Source organism: Linepithema humile, chromosome 1 (assembly GCF_040581485.1).
Source record: "Linepithema humile isolate Giens D197 chromosome 1, Lhum_UNIL_v1.0, whole genome shotgun sequence".
NCBI lineage: Eukaryota > Metazoa > Arthropoda > Insecta > Hymenoptera > Formicidae > Linepithema > Linepithema humile.
The window spans coordinates 23,203,518-23,224,445 of NC_090128.1; the positions used below are offsets into that span (position 1 = coordinate 23,203,518).

A 20,928-nucleotide genomic window follows, 5' to 3' on the forward strand; every position below is an offset into this window, starting at 1 on the left:
GAAAAGAAAAAAATTCTTTAAATTTCTTTCTTTGATTTAGTCTCGATTTAGTCTCGATTTAATCTCGATTTCGACTAAAATCGAATTCGACTCACGCGTATAATAAGCAGATCGATGTAATAATAAGGTTTTACAATCAATGTTGTAAAATATATCTTTTTTCTTACTTTTGTATGTTTCTTTCGCATTACAGATGTTGCTACAGCGAAGAAGAAAAGCCGATGTTAAAGGGTAAAGGAGAGGGTGATGGAGATGGAATGAGGGGTGGCAAAGCAACGGCCGGAGGTAATAGTGCGAAACATCGTTAATCTTGCAGTTCATAGGTCGACGGATAGACGTATGTACGTGTCGGATACGTACAAGCGTATACATCGTTGCTACGCGTACATCATGGGGCCACACCCCTGTATAGAAGCGTGCATCATCCCCTTTCCAATTACTTCCACATTTGTATAAATTTGTGTCTCATGTTTATTATCCGAATACTAGCAAACTAGGAATTTAATTTTAATTCTTTATTTCCCAAAACTTAAGGGAATAGAACTTAAAAAATTGTTTAATTTTTTATAATTTATAAAAGACAAAAATAAATATAAAATTAGATAAAAGTAGTTCATGAAAAAGAAAAATAACTCGAAATTTCAAAATAAAGAGTCCGTGCACACAATCGATTGTGTGCGTGGAAACCCAGGACGAAAATTGGTAACGCTGGCTCGGAGACGTCGCGCAAACATTTTTATAATTATTATAATTTTCATTATTTTTATTTACAAAAATTACTAATTATAAATAAAATATTATTATGTGTATGAAGTTTAAGATAAATCATACTTAAAGTTTAAAAAAAAAATTCATTACACCCTTTTTCCTAGTTCTCGAAACAATAAACGATAATACCCCCTTAAATGCGTGCGAAGTTATGTTTATAAGAAGTAAATAGTTTTATTTTATTTGTAATTAGTACTGTTCTTGCGCTTAGCAACAAGAGTATTAACTGTTATGGCTCCTACACGTGGTAACGCTTACAACGCCGCGCAACGACGCGATAACCAACCAGTCAGTGGCACACTCAAGTTATTTTTTCGGGGGGGGGGGGTTAAAATTCACACACACACGCGCGCGCGCACACACACAAAATGAAACAATATGATCATAAGTCTGGTCAGTGGCGCACCCAAAGGAGGAGGGGAAGTTTGACCCCCAAACTCCCTCCCCAAATTTTTAACATGCTTTATTTTTTTATTAACTCAACAGCAAAAAGAGAGAGAGTAAATGCTGTTCGAACGTATATAATATCTATTTTAAGATATTCATATTATGAAAGGCAAGGCATTCATATTATGATTAAGCAAGAATGGCCAAAAGATACTTTGAGCTCTTTAAAACATTGTGACGATGACATGTTACCGAACATCAAGATACTGCTACATATGTATATTAGCGATACTACTTGTAACTAGAGAAACGAACAAAAGAGAACGAAAGATCTTTCTCCACATTACGTCGGTTAAAAAATTATTTAAAAAGTTCAACATTAGAAAACAGATTAAATGGTTTAACCCTCCTGCACATATACAATTATATGACCCCAACAATTGATTCTATTATAAATAAATTGGCCGAAAAACGAAGAAAACTCAATATCAATTTATAATTATGCTACTATAAAAATAAATTGTATTTTTTATTAAACTATGTAACATTTTTATATTTTTTAGTTTTCAATATAAAATTATCCTAAAATAGAAATTATATACGTTCGAACAGCAGTATAGCTGGAGAGGCTATCAATTATTTGTGTGCAAGGATATTGGTGTAAATTTTAAATTATTAAAATTGTGACTCTAATTAAGAACAGACAAAAAATATGAATGTTTGAACGCATTTTATTTAACTACAAATTTTTTACTTTTTGCTGTTGAGTTAATAAAAAAATAGAGCATATTAAAAATTTCGGGGGGGGGTTTGGGGGTCAAAACCCCCCCCCCCCTTGGGTGCGCCATTGCAACCAATTGACAATAAGAGAAAAAAATTGATTAATTTTTCATCAATAATGGGCTCCTATGTGCAGGGAAAAAAGGAAAGACAATGTTACAATCGGGAGGCACAGCTTGTGATCTTGCACCCCCACCCGTCCAACCAAGGTTAAAATCCTGGAGAAGCGGGTGAATGAGAGGCCTCCCACGGAGTAAGGCTATATAGGCTAAACTCCGTGGTGAGGGTCAGGGGGAGAGGGAGATGGGAAGATTGGGCCCCTTGGGCACTTGTCCCTCTTCCTCAGCCCCCAGTATAAGGGATATTTAGAAGAGGGAGGAGGTGAAAGCCTCCCACTCCAAAAGGAGAGACGATGTGCCCCTAACAGGGCTTGTCAGGGGGAGGGCTGGAAGTTATACCTCCAAGGTTTTCCCGGCCCTCTCCCACTAAATGACATGGCGACGACAAAGTTTAAGGGAGTGGGGTTTTAGTAGGTAGGCACCACCTCAGCCAAAGGCTAGGTGGTGAATCCCACACTCCCCTTCCGCAGTGCGGTCACTAGGACTGCATATTGCACGCGGAGGGGGGTCTTTTAGAAGATTTCCCCACTCCTTAAGGTTTCGGCTCTGCAAGAGCATTGTCGGGCCCCAAAGCAACAAAAAAAAAAAAAAGCTTGTGATCTTTAAAAACCTTTAGAAATCTTTTCAAGAAAAAGCTTTGTTATTTAGAGATGTCATTTTTAAGAAGAGCATTCTCTATTGTCAGCCAATATAGTATTCTCTTGACTGTATTCTTTCGTTTGTGAATTAATTTGAAATAGTCTCAACATATGTTATGTTATTAAAAAAAAAATAAAAAAAATATAAAATAAAAAATGCTTTGGATAAAAGTATAATATTGCCTTAATTAAAGACAAAAATCTAAAAATTAAAAGAAAAAAGAGATAGATCATAACAAATATATATCAAATTAAATATTTAATTTGATATATATTTGTTATGGTCTATCTCTTTTAATTTAAACAATAAAAGGGGGTGGCCACTTTTGGTGGGACACCCTGTATATACACACGTGTATTATAATTATGATGTAACATCATATAATATTGTAATTAAATAATACTCTATGAACATCAAGTTTTTCACTTAATAATTAAATAAAAAAGTAAAAAAAAGATAAAACCTGAGTAGTATGCGAGTTTAATTGAACAACACACTTGAGTAATTTCTTTTTCTTTTAATTTTTAGTTATATATATATATATATATATATATATAATTTTTCCTCAAGAATAATATAAACTTCTCACACTAAATTATTAAAAAATAGTGTTTTTAATGGAATAGCTTTGTGTTCAGTAAGCGCTCATTTAACGGTTTATTCAACAGTTGTTATCATGTTTTCTAACTTTCCTTATTCGTAGCAAGGTTAGGTTAGTCGCGTCTCGAGAAAGATTGAACTGTAATCTTGTTGCCAAAAATATTATTGACACTATTTGATTTCAAATAGAGTGACAATGTTTGATAATAAAATGAGGTGGAAGCGTACGAGCAGTACTGGTGTCGTTGAAAAAATTATAATTTTGGACTTGCTTGTTCCGATCGCTCGCTAGCGTTGTCACACGTAAAAATCATACGCTCCGATTGTCGTGTAACGCATTTGTAGGTGATCACAAATACATATATAGCAACAAACACGTAAACGTATTAATGTGTTTTCTTCCCCGATATCTAGAATAACGCGGCAAGCTATCATTGAGTGATAATACAGTATATTTATTGAGTGACGTTGTAAACGGTTAAAATATGTCTTCGTACCCAAGTGATTTATCACGTTCTCAGGAGTACTTGAGTTTTCGCAGTTCTGTACCACTCAGGAAAATTATCGTCGATGCCAACGGCATCAAGGTTCTTATTTCCTCTCATTGATTTTCCATAATTCGATATTTAGTTGTTTATAAATTTTCCTTTCTTTTCATTATTGATCTTTTCATAAGTCAAAGATATAATTTTTTATTTCAAAAAGAGAGAGATAGAGAGAGAGAGAGAGATTTGAGCATAGAAATAAGTAATAAAACAGCAATTTTATTCTGAAATCTTTCTTGCAATTGTTTCAGGGATGGAAGGTATATGATTCCAATCCAAAAACTATCAAGTGCCCACTTATATGTCTTCCACCAGCTTGCGGTACTGCTGATATATTTTTTAAGCAAATATTAGGTCTGGCTGCCAAAGGTTACAGAGTTATATCAGTGAGTATTATATCGAGTATGTGAAATTCTGAAGCATTTAAATATGTATAAAGTTATTCAAAAGATTTCGCTAATATTGCATTAGTATGCAATATTAAATAAAAAGTTTATCTTTATAGGTTGAGCCACCAGTTTATTGGAGTATAAAGGATTGGTGCGATGGATTTAGAAAACTGTTGGATTATCTAGAACTTGACAAGGTTCATCTTTTCGGTGCTTCCCTAGGTTAGAATGTATAAGCAAACTGTTTTCTTTTTTAAAGATCTACCTAATCTTATAAAAATGAAAAATATTTAAGCATATATATTTATGTCCACAGGTGGCTTCCTGGCACAGAAATTTACAGAGATAAATGCTCACTGCCCTAGAGTAGTATCCTTAGTTTTGTGTAACACTTTTACAGATACATCTATATTTAGTTCCAATGATTCTGCAGGAATGTAAGTCGCATGTTTTAAAAAGTTCAGTTTATTCTATATATTTTAGTAAGAGATTTCTTATATTGCCTCGTTTTATACTATTTCATACTATACGTTTTATACTATTTACAGTTTTTGGATTTTACCTTCATTGGTACTAAAAAAAATGATAATGGGAAATTTTGCAACACAAAAGGTTGATGGAGAGATCGTAGAAGCAATTGATTTCATGGTGGAACAGGTATGGACCTTATTTTTCTTATATTGAAAATAGAAGGCAATATACAAATTGCTTACTCTAAAAATTTGGATTTCTAAATTCATATATATACTGATACTATACTTTCTAGCTGGAAAGTTTAACGCAATCTGAATTAGCATCACGTTTAACAATGAATTGCATAAATTGCTATGTACAACCGCAAAAAATATGTCACTTGCCTGTGACAATAATAGACGTTTTTGATGATTATGCTTTATCAAATGCAACTCGAGAAGACATGTATAAATGCTATCCAAATGCAAAACTAGCACACTTGAAAACTGGTGGAAATTTTCCATATTTAAGTCGATCCGCCGAAGTTAATCTACATTTGCAGGTAAATTTATAAAATTCCATTACAATTTAATGTATCTATTATAATCAGATATATCTTATTATATATATCTTATCATTTTATAATGTATGTTTTTTTTAGATTCACTTAAGACAGTTTGAAGGCACAGAATATGCAGCTTCAGAAACAACTAAGAGTTAGCAAAATACGTTAATTTTAGAGAAAAAATAAACATTGATAAAACAGAGAGGGCTTCAGTTATGCATATAAGGATATTAAGAATATGGACGATGTCTGCACCTTTCCCATTGATCCAATTGTGATTCAGTTGATCTCTCAATTTAACTCTCAATGAAGTAATGTTTTTTACAGTATACAAGTACTATATATAATTATATCTTAGTTATGAAACAACTAGTTCTTTAAGTATAAAAATGATTTATATTTTGTAATATCCTGATTTTTTTTAGCTGTACAAAAGAAGGAAGAACATTCTATTAAATATCTATTACCGCAAGCAGAAGCATTTTAATAATTTACTGATATATTTAATGATATATTATTATTAATAAAAATAAGAAATATATATTTTTTTCTATATATAATTTTTACTATGTGAATTTATACATAATTTTTTTCCCTCTCTTTTAATCTGAATTTAATAATGAAATATTTTTGAAGTAATTTATGTTATTATTTTTATCACAAGTTTAAGATAAGTACTCTTATAAAATTTGAAATATAATTGGTTATATTATATTAATATTTGAGATTGTTATTCCTTTTTAAACTCCATTGTAATTAAGTAATCACATGCAAATATGATGAATGAATTTACTTACCAATTGATATGTGCATAGCGAAGCACAAGTTTGTCATGTGTCCAGAATCTGAAAAATGTAACATATAATTTTTAATAACAAAAATACATATATTATAGTAATTTATATCTCTTAACATTGCTAACATTTGGCTATCAGGACTATTATTATTGTCATTTTTATTAGAATGTGACTATGTGCAAATTGAGTGAATAATTATTTAAACGTTTTAATTAATATTCAATAAATATTTTAAACATCTTAATAAGGTGTACATTTGCATGTTATCACAATTATGTACATATTTCAATAAGAAATAAATAATCATATTTACCAGCTAGGAAACTGTGCCAATTTTTCCGTGTCAGCTCCATCGAAGAATCAACGAATAATTTCACTATTCACGATTAATTACGCGCACTACTAAACAAAAGTGTACTCACACACTTATGTGAAATCGTAGATTTAATCGTAATTATAGGTCTGTTCTTTATAGCTGAACTGGCTGTACTAGTTCAGAGTTTATCTTTTTCCCTCCACATTGGAAGGAGAAAGATAAACTCTGAACTAGTGCAGCCAGTTCAGCTATAAAAAACAGACCTTATGCTACGTCGCGGAACTCCAACATCAAATTCGCTTTGTGCAACGCGTTCACACATATAACTGTAATCAGTGGAGCGGAAGATATTGTCGCCGATGTCACACACACACACACACACACACACACACACCACACACACACACACACACACACACACACACACACACACACACACACACACACACACACACACACACACACACACACACACACACACACACACACACTTAGAGCGAGCGAGAAGAAAAATGAATATTCTGGGGGCGTACACGCGACATCGTATGAATATAAGTACAATGATAATTGTTTTATTCAATTTAATTCCGATAAAATAATAATCATATCGAAATAAGCTACATTTTCAAAACACTACGTAAAATTTAATTATATTGAACGCCTCTGTTGTGTGACAACGAAATCTGTATTCTCTCAAGTCATTCATTTAAATCACTAAACAAAATGTCGTTAATCATAAATACCTTTGGTAAATAATAAATTCTAGTAATCGCCCGTCACTTTAATCGACACTCCCGACAGAAACTCGTACTGACTATTTACTTTTAACGTACAAAATATGTTTTAAGAGAGTTCAGAGGATATTCGCGGTACGCGTTCCGAACTGTGGTGTCAAAATAACTCTCGCAATGGTCGGAAGGTGACGCGCGTAACACAGTGAACTAGTAAATTACTAGAAATATTGGCCGCATCAGCGGACTCAACAGTTGAGTTACTAGATTTTCCTCTGCATGACGCTGTTGATTTGTTGGCTCTAAAAGTAAGAGCCAATCACGTTCGATTGCTACTGAGCGTGTTGTTCCGCTGAATACGCTCATTGTGTGCTATATTGGCGAATTCCCACTGAGCGTGTCACGCGCGCGTTATCCGTCGCGTTACGAATTAACCAATCAAAACATCCCATTTTATTGCATTATTTGCCGCGCGAATAAAATGGGATGTTTTGATTGGTTAATTCGTGACGCGACGGATGATGCCGACGCGTCACGAATATAATATGATGCATTTTTAGAAGTTTACTAGATCGCTTACGAATTGCTGCAACAAGTTGCATAGTCTGATTAAGGCTTAAGATAATTTAATCTATTTCCTTATGTGCATCTTTTTATGGACCATTCCTTATGCATATGCTTATGCAAGTTTATGTGAATATACCCTTTAGGCGGGAGCACAGACTTTTGCATAAAGCATAAGCATAAGGAAATTGATTGGTCCGTTTCTTTATGCATTTGCTTATGCTTATATATAGACCAATCAATTTCCTTATGCTTATGCGTTATGCTTTATGTAAAAGTCTGTGCTCCGGCCTTTACAGGCAAAATATATCAGTCATCGATATTAAAGAGACATGAGAGCAGTTATCTTCGCATTTTTCATCAAAGTAACGTTCTTCAGTATCGACTGAAGGACAAAACAATAATTGATATGTTTGACGTTACGTGCGTCATTCGGCCATCGTGAGAGCTTCTATTATGGCATGTCGATCTTAAAACGTTTGTATAATAAGCGACATAATAGAATTGTTTTTATGACGTTTACTTGACCCAGTGATGCGATATTTCCCACAGCGGTCCCGGCTCCGCTGCCTCACACAACCTTACAGAAGCGCTACGTCACGTATCCGTGTGAGCTCGGCCGTTCAACCAATGGAAGAGAGCGAACGCTCCCTTCCACCGAGCCGACACAACAGACGATAAATGCATGCTACTTGCATGTTAAAAGCAAGCGTTACTGATTCAGAAAAGAAATTCTGAGGCGAGTGGCTGGAATATTAGAGATCACCTGTTCGAAACCTGCTTCGTGCAACTTTTTTTTCTTTTTTCCACATTTGTTTCTAACATAGTAAATTATTAGATAATATTTTTTTGCCCAAAAAAATAATATTTTCTATTTATTATTAATATTCGCATATATTAAACTAACAATTTTAGAAATAATACAGATCTGCTATTGTTAATAGAAAAATGAAGTTATTTTACAATGTTGCAACAAAGTGCTAATTTAACATATGCGAATATTTTTAATAAAGATAAAATAATTTTTTTTAGCCAAAAACATTATCTAATAATTTACTTAAAATAAATATCAAAAAAGGAAAAAAAGTTACAAAATCACAGTTTTCAAACACGAGATTTTTAATATTCTTGCCATTCGTCTTACTCGTTTAGCCATGCTTGTTATTTTACATTTATCAACATAAAAGATTACACGCTTGCAAAGCTTTTAATTATTTATTTTAAACTACTGCATATTAGCAAGAGTTACTGCAGTAACTACATATACATGTACTGTGGAGATTAGTGGAGGAACACAGTAGCATATTAAAACTGCAGTCAAATAGATGTAGATTGGTAATTTTATTAATACTATTAATAAGTAGTGGTCTTCCGCACCACCTTTGAGGTTCCACTTATGGCGCGTTCGATTTTTTTTTAAGTGGATCGTCGCCTGGAGCTCTATTGTACCACTTTTTTTTACACCTGTTATTTACAGGTTAAAATAATTTACAGTAGTTGACACTGTATTTTTGTATCTATATACTTACTGTACTTTGTATATTCACTGTACTTGTACTTTTGCGCGTTGCGCGTATATTGGCGAGTTGGGAAAATTACTTACTTTATAATTTTTTATAAATACAAAATATATTTTGTATTTATTATGCCTGCAATGCTATCAAGAGTAATGAGAAATACAAGGTGTCCCATTTTAAACAATCCACTCAAATATCTCAGAAACGCCGAGTTAAATAATAAAATTTTTTAAATAAAAGTTGTAGGATTTGAAGAGGGAAAAAATATAGGGATATTTGTTTGACCTTGGATGGAAGCGCTTCTGAGATTTGAAGGTCATTTTTATTTTTTTAAATGAAACCACATACTTACATAAACTATAAAATATCTCGTTAAATATTAATTTTTCAATTATCTTACTTCAACACTTTTATGCACAAAATAATGAGAGGAATCAATTGGTGTAAAAAAATACATAGTTGACTTTAAGTAAAAAGTATATATATTTAAGAAGAAAGTATATTATATTATATCTGCTAAATATAGCTTAAATATAGCTCTGCTAGATTTTTTCTTAAAGACAACTATGTGTTTTTTTTATACCAATTGATTCCTCTCATTATTTTGTGCATAAAAGTGTTGAAGTAAGATAATTGAAAAATGAATATTTAACGAGATATTTTATAGTTTATGTAAAATTATGTCAAATTAAAGTATAAAATATCTTGTAAACCATTCAATTTTCGGCCATCCTAGTTTTATAACTTTTTACGACAAATATTATGAGAAATCGATTTATATAAAAAAATTAAAGTGGTTCCATTTAAAAAAATAAAAATGACCTTCAAATCTCAGAAGCGCTTCCATCCAAGGTCAAACAAATATTCCTATATTTTTTCCCTCTTCAAATCCTACAACTTTTATTTAAAAAATTTTATTATTTAACTCGGTGTTTCTGAGATATTTGAGTGGATTGTTTAAAATGGGACACCTTGTATTTCTCATTACTCTTGATAGCATTGCAGGCATAATAAATACAAAATATATTTTGTATTTATAAAAAATTATAAAGTAAGTAATTTTCCCAACTCGCCAATATACGCGCAACGCGCAAAAGTACAAGTACAGTGAATATACAAAGTACAGTAAGTATATAGATACAAAAATACAGTGTCAACTACTGTAAATTATTTTAACCTGTAAATAACAGGTGTAAAAAAAAGTGGTACAATAGAGCTCCAGGCGACGATCCACTTAAAAAAAAATCGAACGCGCCATAAGTGGAACCTCAAAGGTGGTGCGGAAGACCACTACTTATTAATAGTATTAATAAAATTACCAATCTACATCTATTTGACTGCAGTTTTAATATGCTACTGTGTTCCTCCACTAATCTCCACAGTACATGTATATGTAGTTACTGCAGTAACTCTTGCTAATATGCAGTAGTTTAAAATAAATAATTAAAAGCTTTGCAAGCGTGTAATCTTTTATGTTGATAAATGTAAAATAACAAGCATGGCTAAACGAGTAAGACGAATGGCAAGAATATTAAAAATCTCGTGTTTGAAAACTGTGATTTTGTAACTTTTTTTCCTTTTTTGATATTTATTTTAAGTAAATTATTAGATAATGTTTTTGGCTAAAAAAAATTATTTTATCTTTATTAAAAATATTCGCATATGTTAAATTAGCACTTTGTTGCAACATTGTAAAATAACTTCATTTTTCTATTAACAATAGCAGATCTGTATTATTTCTAAAATTGTTAGTTTAATATATGCGAATATTAATAATAAATAGAAAATATTATTTTTTTGGGCAAAAAAATATTATCTAATAATTTACTATGTTAGAAACAAATGTGGAAAAAAGAAAAAAAAGTTGCACGAAGCAGGTTTCGAACAGGTGATCTCTAATATTCCAGCCACTCGCCTCAGAATTTCTTTTCTGAATCAGTAACGCTTGCTTTTAACATGCAAGTAGCATGCATTTATCGTCTGTTGTGTCGGCTCGGTGGAAGGGAGCGTTCGCTCTCTTTCATTAGTTGAACGGCCGAGCTCACACGGATACGTGCGTAGCGCTTCTGTAAGGTTGTGTGAGGCAGCGGAGCCGGGACCGCTGTGGGAAATATCGCATCACTGACTTGACCAAACGATTCTCTTCTTTCACAGACAATGGGCGGTATTCATAGTCCGTTCTTATATTCAAGATCGTCTTAAGAACGAACTTATATTCGCTCTCTTCGTCAGACACAATCTATGTGTGACGAAGAGAGCGAATATAAGTCCGTGCTTAAGACGATTTTAAATATAAGAACGGACTATGAATACCGCCCAATGAGTATCGCAGAGTTCGAGAATCTTTTAAATACCAGGCATTTCACGAAAAAAGGTCCTTTCTTGTAGTGGTTAAAGAAGTATCGGTACAATATACTTTTCTTTATTGGAATTTTATTATAATCTTTATCAGGACTATCTAACATAACCATTTAGCTATTGCTCTATTTATAATTCACATTTTAGATTCTGATAAAATGTAAGTTGTATACATAAATTAATAAAAGTTGGCAAATTAATAATAAATTTTATCAAACTTTACTACATTTAACGACATTTCATCAAATATTAACATTTGGCTAACACTAGAGAGTAATATACTTGATATCTAACTACTCAGCAAACACTAACCAACAGTAACATCAAAATGTTATAATTTTCCACTCAAATATAATAGTTACGTACATTATATTGCAGTTGTAGAGTGGGAAATTATAACATAGATGTTATGTTATTGTTGATTAGTGTTTGCTGAGTACTATGTCATTGTTTGCTACTAATAAAAATTGAGATATTTATTATTATATAAGCCAATTTTTCAAATAAAAATAAAAATTAAACAATGACAACGATTATGGTGCAATGCATGCGTAGCTATTGTTAGCTATTAATTATTTATATATATACATAATTATGATAAAACAGATATCCAGTTACAGTTACATAATAATTATATTACATCTGTACATTAATATTATGAATATTAATTACAAATTAACATAAATATATTACATATGCATATTATATTACTGCACATTTTATATTACTGCAATTATACTGTGAAAAGTAAAGAGTTGACCATAGTTTGCTAGGTTACCTGACCGGGAGACCGTATAAGAACTTGTTTGGTATCGATTCTTTCGTGTTTGTTCACTCGCGTTTCTCTTTTGCCATCTCAGATTACAGGGCCTGTTCTGTCCAGTGTGCAATATTGTCGTTTATGTCAGTTCTTTAGAATGTTTTCTTTGAAATATTACTCTTTTTAACGAAATTATGATTACATTGTTTGCAATTCTTGATATATAAATAACGACTTAATTTAATGTTTATATGTATATTTCTTAAAAATAAAAACAAATATTTTAACCACATAAAAAATTATTAAAGTATCTACATTGATATTAAATAATTTATACGTTAAATATAACGTTCATCATGCACACAAAAATTAGATTTATTTGACACTTTTTGTACAAAAAATCAAAGAAAGAGGTTCGTCAAAAAGATTAATGAGAGTTATGATTTGTTTGTCTTTCAGGTAGCGCACATACTGATAAGATTGCGGTTATCAGTATTGCTGATGTTATGTCGTAATATCTCGGTAATTTAACATAATCTTTTGTGAAGAAGGTCGTCCAGTGCACGTTTCAGAGCTCAGTCTCTCACTTGCACGCGACCTGGACAGCCAACCGGTATCTGATGATTATCCATCGCAGCGTGTGGTGTAGCGTCAATTTTTGTAATTTTTACAAGCACGTATAAAACATTGATATAGTTCGAATAGATATATCACATAACTTTCGATTCGATTATGTCTTCAACAGCGTTTGTTAAAGCCTTATTCAGTGTAAAGTAAAATATGTGTGGACAAGATGGTGTTTTATCTGAATCATACATTTTATATAACTTGTTTTCTTCAAAGTTTAAATATATGTGTACAACATTGTGTATAATCTATTGTATTTTTCACAAAAGAGAGATTAGATCGCTGTTTAATCACTTGTGTTACAAATTGTTATTTATGATTATGTGCGTGCGTGCATTTTGGTTTGATATCTTTGTTAAAATTATGTTATTGAGTTAAATTATATCAGCTTTAATGAGTCATAATTAAATCCAAATTGTTGAATCTTAATAGGCGCGTTATTATCGTAATAAGATGTGTTATTATTTATAATTACGCAACTGTTCTAACAAGAAATTGTTCTAAAGTAACTCGCAGCAAAATTCAATCAAGTGAAAGGGACGGTGGCCACAGGCTTGCCTTAGAGAGAAAAAGCGTCATCATAGACATTTTTATTGAGTATGATGGATCGTTACTGTTATTTAATTTTTTATGTTTGCATCATATTTTATCAGAAATCTTTTCGCGCTACAGAGTCGTTTTAAAATTTGATTTACATTTTAATTGCGCGTAACACATTATAGTTATTACAACATTAATAACTATCTTATTTTTCTCTTTATTCTAGAGAATGATTAGAAGATAATTATTATAGCTTTACAAATATATATAAAGGCGCAAGTGAGAGAAATAATTTCATAATGGATTTACTAAAATCGTAAAAGTGTCTTTATCTGCATCTTGGAAAACACAAACTTTTAAAAATGGATAATGTCAACGAGCGAGCACCTCTCGTGGATACCGGAAGGCTGGCGACATCCACAAAATTTGCTTACGCTCTTGGACATGTTTTTAACGATTTGACGGCTGCAATGTGGTTTTCTTACACTCTAATTTATCTTCAACGAGTGGCATTGTTAGAACCTATCGTCGCCGGTGCGCTTTTACTATTAGGTAAACGTCAAAGTACTTTTTACGTTGTCACGCTACCATAATTAACGGCCACTAATTAATGTTTGAACAATTTTTATTCAAGGACAAGTTATCGACGCAATTATGACACCTGTATTTGGTTTTCTGGTCGATCGATACTGCAAGAAGAAAATCTGGCACGTCGTCGGTTCCACTATGGTCACTCTGAGCTTTCCCATAATATTCGGCGGTTTCGCCAATTCGTCTACGACCGCAATGTTTTTATACGTGACGAGTATTACGATATTTCAAACGGGTTGGGCAGCTGTGCAAATCTCACATTTATCAATGATTCCCTCGTTAACTAATTCTCTTTTAGCTCGAGCTGATTTGACCGCGATAAGGTATGTGAATTATGTAATGTCTTTTGAGAACGTGGGAACTGCTAGTAACGAGGCACTCGACCTCTTTATTTCAAGATAAATCTAATTGCAGATATTCCGCCCAAGTTGGTGCAGCCGTGGTAGTTTTTGCTGTTACATGGATAGTTTTACCAACCAATGGAGAGTCGATGGTCCAGCTGGATCAACAAGATGACTATAAATTCAGGGTATATAAAGAGAAAAAAGATGTGCGCTGAAAAGAAGTTTTAGTACTAATCAATGTTTACTTTGATTCACAGAATATCGTTTTAGTCCTCACGACTTTTGGACTGACCGCAACGGTCTTTTTTCACGTTCTTTTAAAAGCGAATCTCTTGGAACAAACATCTTCAAAATTAAACGTCGAAGAAGGAATTAGAACATCGGATAATTTCTCAAACCGCCGAGTATCATGGGTCGCTATTACGATTTTGTTAAGAGTTGCGATGCTGTACGTAGCAAGTAGATTGTTCATTACTCTCGCTACGGTATACTTGCCACTGTACATAGAAGAGACCAAGGTTGGTGGCAAACAGGCGTTGGCTACCGTGCCATTGGTTTCGTATGTATCTTCATTCGCAGCCGCTTTGCTACTTAAATACATCAACAGAACCTGCGGTACCAAGGTAATTTTCTTATAATAAAAAAAAAGAAAGATAAATATTAAATGTATTTTTTGTTTTTTTTGTGAATTGCAGTTTTGTTATTTTCTTGGCGCTATAATTGGTATAATAGCCGCTGTGGTTACGGAATTCGTCGGAAGTAACACGACGGTCGTATACGCCGTTGCCGTATTAATTGGCGCGGGAAGTTCTATTACGATGGTCACCGCGTTGAGCGTCACCGCCGAATTAATCGGCTCAAGAACGGAACGTAGCGCGCTCGTGTATTCCATTGTCACTTTCCTCGATAAAATCATCACTGGTTTCGTGGTGATACTCATCGAGAAATGGTGAGTAATATCCGTAAAATGATTGCGCGAATTTTAATTACAAAATTACATTCATAATATTGATCATAAATAAACATTAAATCAACTCTATTCTGGAAAATTTATATTCATTGGGTTTCATGTTAATAACGCAAATTGTAATAATTATTCTATTATTTAGTTAATTATTCCAATATTTTTATTTTTTTAGGAGATGTAGCAATAAGGAACTTTGTCCTACGTATAATCGAGACACGTTATCCATCGTATGCGCTTCCTCGATGATTCTGGGACTAATTACTTTGCTCTCTGTATCACGTTGTCTGACTTAAAACAATTTAAAACAATGACAAAATTGATGCTTTTACATCATATTATTTATTTTCATTTAACACTGCCGTCAGACAGCGAGCGATTAAAAACATTTCACAGTACATAACGTTATTTTGTTTATTCGTGATGTTATCTTATCATAATTGCAACAAGACTAAACCAATTCTAGCGTTTTTCGTATTTATCGACTTTTTTTTTATCAATTGATACATTATTAATCGAGTGTAATTATTACATCGTAGCTTTGTTAAAATGCACAAGATGTCGCTATGTGTGCGGTTGACGTAAGGGCGACGATTCAGCCGAATGGCGTGTAGTGTCATGGCGGCGATGCTGGAGTACGATGACCCGCTTGTTCGCGCGTTACACGCTGGCTCTTCGCGATTGCGTCGTAGTACGTCAAGGCAGATATTCGTTTTATCGCGCGTACAAAGCGAGCGTCGAGAAAGAGGGGATACGTAGACGAGCGACGAGCCACTGCGCAGATGCTTATTTTGCTTGGCCGGCACGGGGGGACGGGGGTGGACGCACGTTCATGGGGCATGGCGCGGTGCGCGTTCTAGTAAACAACTTGTGTGTGAGTCGCGCGGGGAATCTGCGCCCCGGTCGAGTAGTCGCGATATTTATTCAACGACGCGGCGTATCGTACCGTCGCGCGCAACGACGCGTCGCGTCGTCGTCTGAAAATCACATTGTATCGTTGGTAAAGTGATCAAGAAAAAAATTTACGGATTAATTCAGACTGTGTGAACCGACTTGATTCACGGCCCGTTTCGTTTATTATGCGTACGTGCGCCCGCGAGTGATTGTTGCTCGTGGTTTGCCGAGAAAAGTGTCCCGGATCTAACGAGGAAGCGGTTTTACAATCGTGTCCAAAAAGGAGCGGAGCAACTATCAACGTCGATAATGCCGCGGTGATGACTCCGGCACGAGACGTCTTGAGATTCCCGACTGGACGCCGTGTTTCGGTGAGACCTCTTTCTGCTTTCTCTTTCACAGCGTCTTCGTTTTTTCGCCGCAGGCGCGCGCGAGTCACTAATTCGTCTCTGTTATCTATGACGTATTTGCGAAGCAATTTGACTGTTATCGCGAAAAAATGTCGCAAACGTGCGATATACTAACAGCGTTCCAAAAAGATGTTTGTGTCGGAAAACATCTCCGCGAAAGACGCAAAACATTTATATTCGTTTTCGACTTACGTCGCGAGAATATTTACTCTTTACGTTTCGTTTCTCTTTCTACTTTCTGCTTTACAAAGTTGCTTTGAATCGCGTTTCTCCTTGCGTTCAATCGGACAGGATAGATCGTTTGGCAGGAGGAGGGGGGAGGAGTAGGGCAAAGGTGTGCGCGACTAGCACGCGAAATTTTCTCAGGACAATGCATCGCTCCTGGGCGTTGCTCCTCTCACGGCTCGGCATCACGAAGCTCGCGCACATAAAGTGCTTCTTCCGCGAAACACGCGTGTTTTCGTCGGTTCTCGCACAGCGCGGGTATCAATGGCCTCCGAGGTCGCCGCGAAAATTGCTCGTTTGTTCGTGCGGAAGGATAGACAACGTGGAGCGGCAGGAGAAAAAGGCCGCCGAGTTCCATATAGGGGAGGCGGCGATGTTGATTTTTCGTGGAAGGAAACGCGGAGGCGGCGGAACGCCTCGTCGTGTTTCCACGAATCTCGCTGCGAGATTCGCAATGTCATTTCCTCCGGTGTAAGTGGCCCCATGTATATCGGCGCGTCGACAGGCAGAAAGCAGCGTGGCGACGGTTATATCGCGTTCCGCGATATTTTTCTCTTTAGTCACTGACCTCGCGGTCGCTCGGCTAACCTCGTTCGCCGCCGCTCCATGCCGCGCCGTCGCGTCGGGAGAGCGAACGTCGCGATGACGTCGTCCCAAACTCGAGAGAGGGTCGGGCCTGATTTCAGCTTGCTTCCCTGCTCCGAGTTACACTCTTACATCATTATTATATATATATTTATCATTATTATTATACACATTGCTCTTCTCTCAAACCTATGTCTGTGTTATTATTCATATTTCGCGTCCCCATCCTCGATTTATTGCGTTGTCTTTACATGTCCTTGAATTCGTCCCTGTAGGACAGCAATAAACGCTGCCCTTCTCTCTTTCCTCTCTTCCGCGCTTTCTCGCGCGGATCGAGTCAATTTCCTGGAAAATTGCATCGTCGATATTCAGTACACCTACGTTTGCATACCAGACACATGATCGCGTTTCGCGCACACCGGATATCGCAATTTCCGATGTCTAAGATTACATTAATGGCAATTTGATTTCAACTCAAACAACGCATATTTGTATATTTTTGCAAGCGCACTATAAGCTGGCAAAACGCATTCAGAAGTCGCGCGAAACCCTTTCTCGTGTAGCCGCGGTGCACCGTATCGTCCGAAAATGGAGGCCGTTCCTTCGCGCGATTATTTTCGAGTTGGCGAACGGTGCGACGGCAGGAGAGTATCGATCGAACGTTCTAGTCGCTAACTTCTGATAAGAAACATTTGATTGATAACGATGACATATCCAATGTTTTCTACTAGTTATTGAATCCAAAATAAGAATCATATATCTCTAACTTTTGAAATATTGGAAAAAAAAACATTTGTAAAAGAAGCATTGTGCGGATTATTTTTAGAAGGATTAAAAACAATTGATGCATGTAAAATAATCGTCGAATAACGTAGAAATCGATACGACTGTATTGATTGAGAATCGACATCAATTGTTGCGCGCTACTTTGTTGTTAAATGCTTTTTTATTAAGCTGGCGGAACAGAGTCCAACATAAAACAGCACGAGTGACGATGACGTTTACGACATCAGCAAAATTTGCTGCCTAGTGTATACGTTAACTAAGGTGAAATGAGTAAAGTGTCTGCGAGACGTCTAGCCTTGAGAATATTCGTAAAAATGTATTGGATTATTGACGACCGACTTTAACGACCACAGTAATAACGTTGAAGTACGTTTCGTAACCGTATTCGCGTTTTATTATCTCTCATAAATGCTGGCGATTTATTCTTAAATGTTATTACAAGTCATAAAAATACTAACAATTTTTGTTAGAACATTTTATTCCGGAATGAATGAAAAAATACCGGAAAAAATGAACTCGTGACTGTTATTTCGTAACAATATTAGCGATACTGCTCTCAAATTTTTTTCTATCGAATACCACAAGAGTACTTCCGAAATTATTGCTGTTTTGTCCCGTCAACGTTTATCGTGCTGAATTCGTAAGAAAATATGAAATGTAAAGATTGGAATTTTGCTTGAATTGAACAATGGATGTTGAGATTCTCTTTCTTTTGAATAGCTTGTAATTAAGAAATTATTATTGCGCATTATTTTTGAAAATATGAATTCGTAGAAACAGCAATGATGCCTGGCAGTCGATTTCGCTCGCGTCATGTATCGTAATTGGATAGCTTGTTCCCTCCCCGAGAGTACTACGCCAACGATGGCACGGAATGTCACCGCTGTTGCACTATTAACGCGTACCAAGGGCACATGCGCCCAACTGAACGATTGCCTAGTATTGTTATGTTAAGGGAATGCACAGCTTCGAATAACCGCGTCAACATTCGTGATACATTGCAATCAGTAAAATTTGATGGAAAATTTTCTCGAATCAAAAGCTGAATCAGAGCGAAAATTGACTCTAAAATAGTAAATGATTATGCGCGAAGCCCGCGCGAGTGAAGAATTTTCCAACAACCTACATAATATCTAGTTCCCTTCGCGTGCGGACGATTGCTCAAGGATCGTTACGGGTTGTCGATAATTGTTAAGAGCGTGGCTCATTCTCGCCGACAACGAGATGCATCTCGTGTTGCATGTCCAATGTTCCGTTTACGTTGCAATCTTCTATAAATTTTCCGTAGAATATATAAAGCTGTCGCTGTTGCTTCAACTATCGCTGCTACTGTCATAAATAATCTTTTTCTTATCATTAACGTTGCAACCGTGTCCTTGTTCGCTTTAACAAGATTTCAACTTTCTATTCAGGCGTGCGACACGGAAAATCTAATTATCCCCATAGATTTATAGAGAACAGCATCGAATGTATACATAGCACGGTTACTTAGAGATTGTGTCTTAACTTGGTTGCTAATTCGTTAATTTGTTTGTATTGCTGCGAGTACTTGTGAATTGTGTCACTTGCTTTATAGTTCTTATTATAAATTAAACGAGTAAGCAGTCTTTTGTAATAACCACATGCATAAATACGTTCGATTGCAAATGATTGCAGTTGAAATTAGAATTTAATTTTAAACATATATTCCGTCACGTCGTTAAAGTTGACACAGTTGGAAAAAGTCTATATTTCAAATTCGAGGACAGTAATAGGTCTGTTAAGACGTTAATTTATTCTACATAAATTTAAATTTCAGATAAATAGAAATATACAGCTGTATCGAAAAATATAAGTGTTTCTTGAAAATTAAATATTTGGAATCGCGGCATTTTTTTTTTATTTTTTTTATTTTTTTTATTTTATTTTAAACGAAGTAACACGTCTTTATTTTATTTTCGTTCTCGCGACGACTACTTCGTGTCTTTGTCGTTAACTAATCTCTGTCAGCTTGCATACGATTAACGTGTGGTTATCAAAAAACTCATTACTCGATAAGGCGCGTTTGTCGAAGATTTTTACGAGCGTGTTTTAACTAAAGATATTTTACAAAGGTGTTTCCAAATACCGTTTCGATCAGCGCTAAATCAGCGTTTTCACGCAAGAAAGACTCCATTCGCGCCGCGCCGCCCATTTCGATCGCCGTGCGTTTTGCCTAAGATCCTGGAATTTGACTGCAACGCATATCGGGTGCCTCGAAAGTACGCTGCGCGCGCTGCTCCCTCCGGTTTTCCGTTGTTAAATTTTAATGACAAAAAGCAACGCCGGCGAAGCGGTGACCGCCCGACATGAAGCCGTTAAAATGTAAACCGCGCTGAGACCGTGTATGCAATTTATGTACACGCGTGCGTGTGTATGTGTGCGCGAGTGGTGTGTGTTGCGCGTTCTTTCCAGGAACTATATTTCATTCAGGCACGTGTATGCACTTTGAGAATACCGCAGAATTCCTAAAACTGTTTTGCGTTGTTTCGACACGCTACATTGAGACCGAGATTCTACCGTAGACTCCGTCATTGAAATGCGGCGTTGATAATTTTTGCAACTCATGCTTTCTTTTCTTCCTTTCCATCGACGTATGCAAATCATGAGGTTTTCATCATGTAGCCACGAAAGAATTTTTCATCACCGAACATGT

At 35.1% G+C, this 20,928-nt stretch overlaps 4 protein-coding genes across 15 annotated transcripts in view; 3 read left to right on the forward strand and 1 right to left on the reverse strand.

The window, feature by feature from the left end:
- The window catches only part of LOC105680036 (protein dead ringer-like), a 121,460-nt gene extending 114,880 nt beyond the window's left edge, over window positions 1-6,580 (reverse strand). For both annotated transcript variants that reach the window (XM_067353971.1, XM_067353969.1), the window contains exons 1-2: window positions 6,356-6,580; window positions 6,043-6,090 (exon numbers count right to left, since the gene is read on the reverse strand). The gene's annotated coding sequence lies outside the window, so the exon portion shown is untranslated. The remainder of the gene's footprint in view (window positions 1-6,042; window positions 6,091-6,355) is intronic.
- LOC105675825 (maspardin-like) lies at window positions 3,391-6,143 on the forward strand. 2 transcript variants are annotated; one of them, XR_010889977.1, is made up of 9 exons: window positions 3,391-3,634; window positions 3,708-3,880; window positions 4,090-4,224; window positions 4,344-4,449; window positions 4,544-4,664; window positions 4,776-4,884; window positions 4,994-5,242; window positions 5,342-5,556; window positions 5,671-6,143. XR_010889977.1 is itself a non-coding variant. In XM_012373254.2 (8 exons), the coding sequence occupies exons 2-8, from the start codon at window positions 3,779-3,781 to the stop codon at window positions 5,399-5,401; spliced, it is 882 nt and encodes a 293-aa protein (XP_012228677.1). In that variant the 5' UTR covers window positions 3,391-3,634; window positions 3,708-3,778; the 3' UTR covers window positions 5,402-6,143. The 2 variants fall into 2 exon arrangements, 1 of the variants encoding a protein (XP_012228677.1); XM_012373254.2 differs by having other exon boundaries at window positions 5,342-6,143.
- Window positions 6,581-12,793: 6,213 nt separating the features above from the next.
- On the forward strand, window positions 12,794-15,685 carry LOC105675821 (major facilitator superfamily domain-containing protein 12-like). 4 transcript variants are annotated; one of them, XM_067353389.1, is made up of 8 exons: window positions 12,931-12,948; window positions 13,422-13,512; window positions 13,682-14,007; window positions 14,090-14,369; window positions 14,461-14,575; window positions 14,648-15,013; window positions 15,086-15,339; window positions 15,530-15,685. In XM_067353389.1, the coding sequence occupies exons 3-8, from the start codon at window positions 13,818-13,820 to the stop codon at window positions 15,648-15,650; spliced, it is 1,326 nt and encodes a 441-aa protein (XP_067209490.1). In that variant the 5' UTR covers window positions 12,931-12,948; window positions 13,422-13,512; window positions 13,682-13,817; the 3' UTR covers window positions 15,651-15,685. The 4 variants fall into 4 exon arrangements, with proteins under 4 accessions (XP_067209492.1, XP_067209488.1, XP_012228674.2 ...); XM_067353391.1 differs by lacking the exon at window positions 13,422-13,512 and having other exon boundaries at window positions 12,794-12,933; XM_067353387.1 differs by lacking the exon at window positions 13,422-13,512 and having other exon boundaries at window positions 12,808-12,948.
- A 138-nt stretch (window positions 15,686-15,823) lies between these two features.
- Window positions 15,824-20,928, forward strand: part of LOC105675837 (insulin-like receptor) — a 53,765-nt gene continuing 48,660 nt past the window's right edge. For all 7 annotated transcript variants that reach the window (XR_001101314.2, XR_010889732.1, XR_001101315.2 and 4 more), the window contains exon 1: window positions 15,824-16,619. The gene's annotated coding sequence lies outside the window, so the exon portion shown is untranslated. The remainder of the gene's footprint in view (window positions 16,620-20,928) is intronic.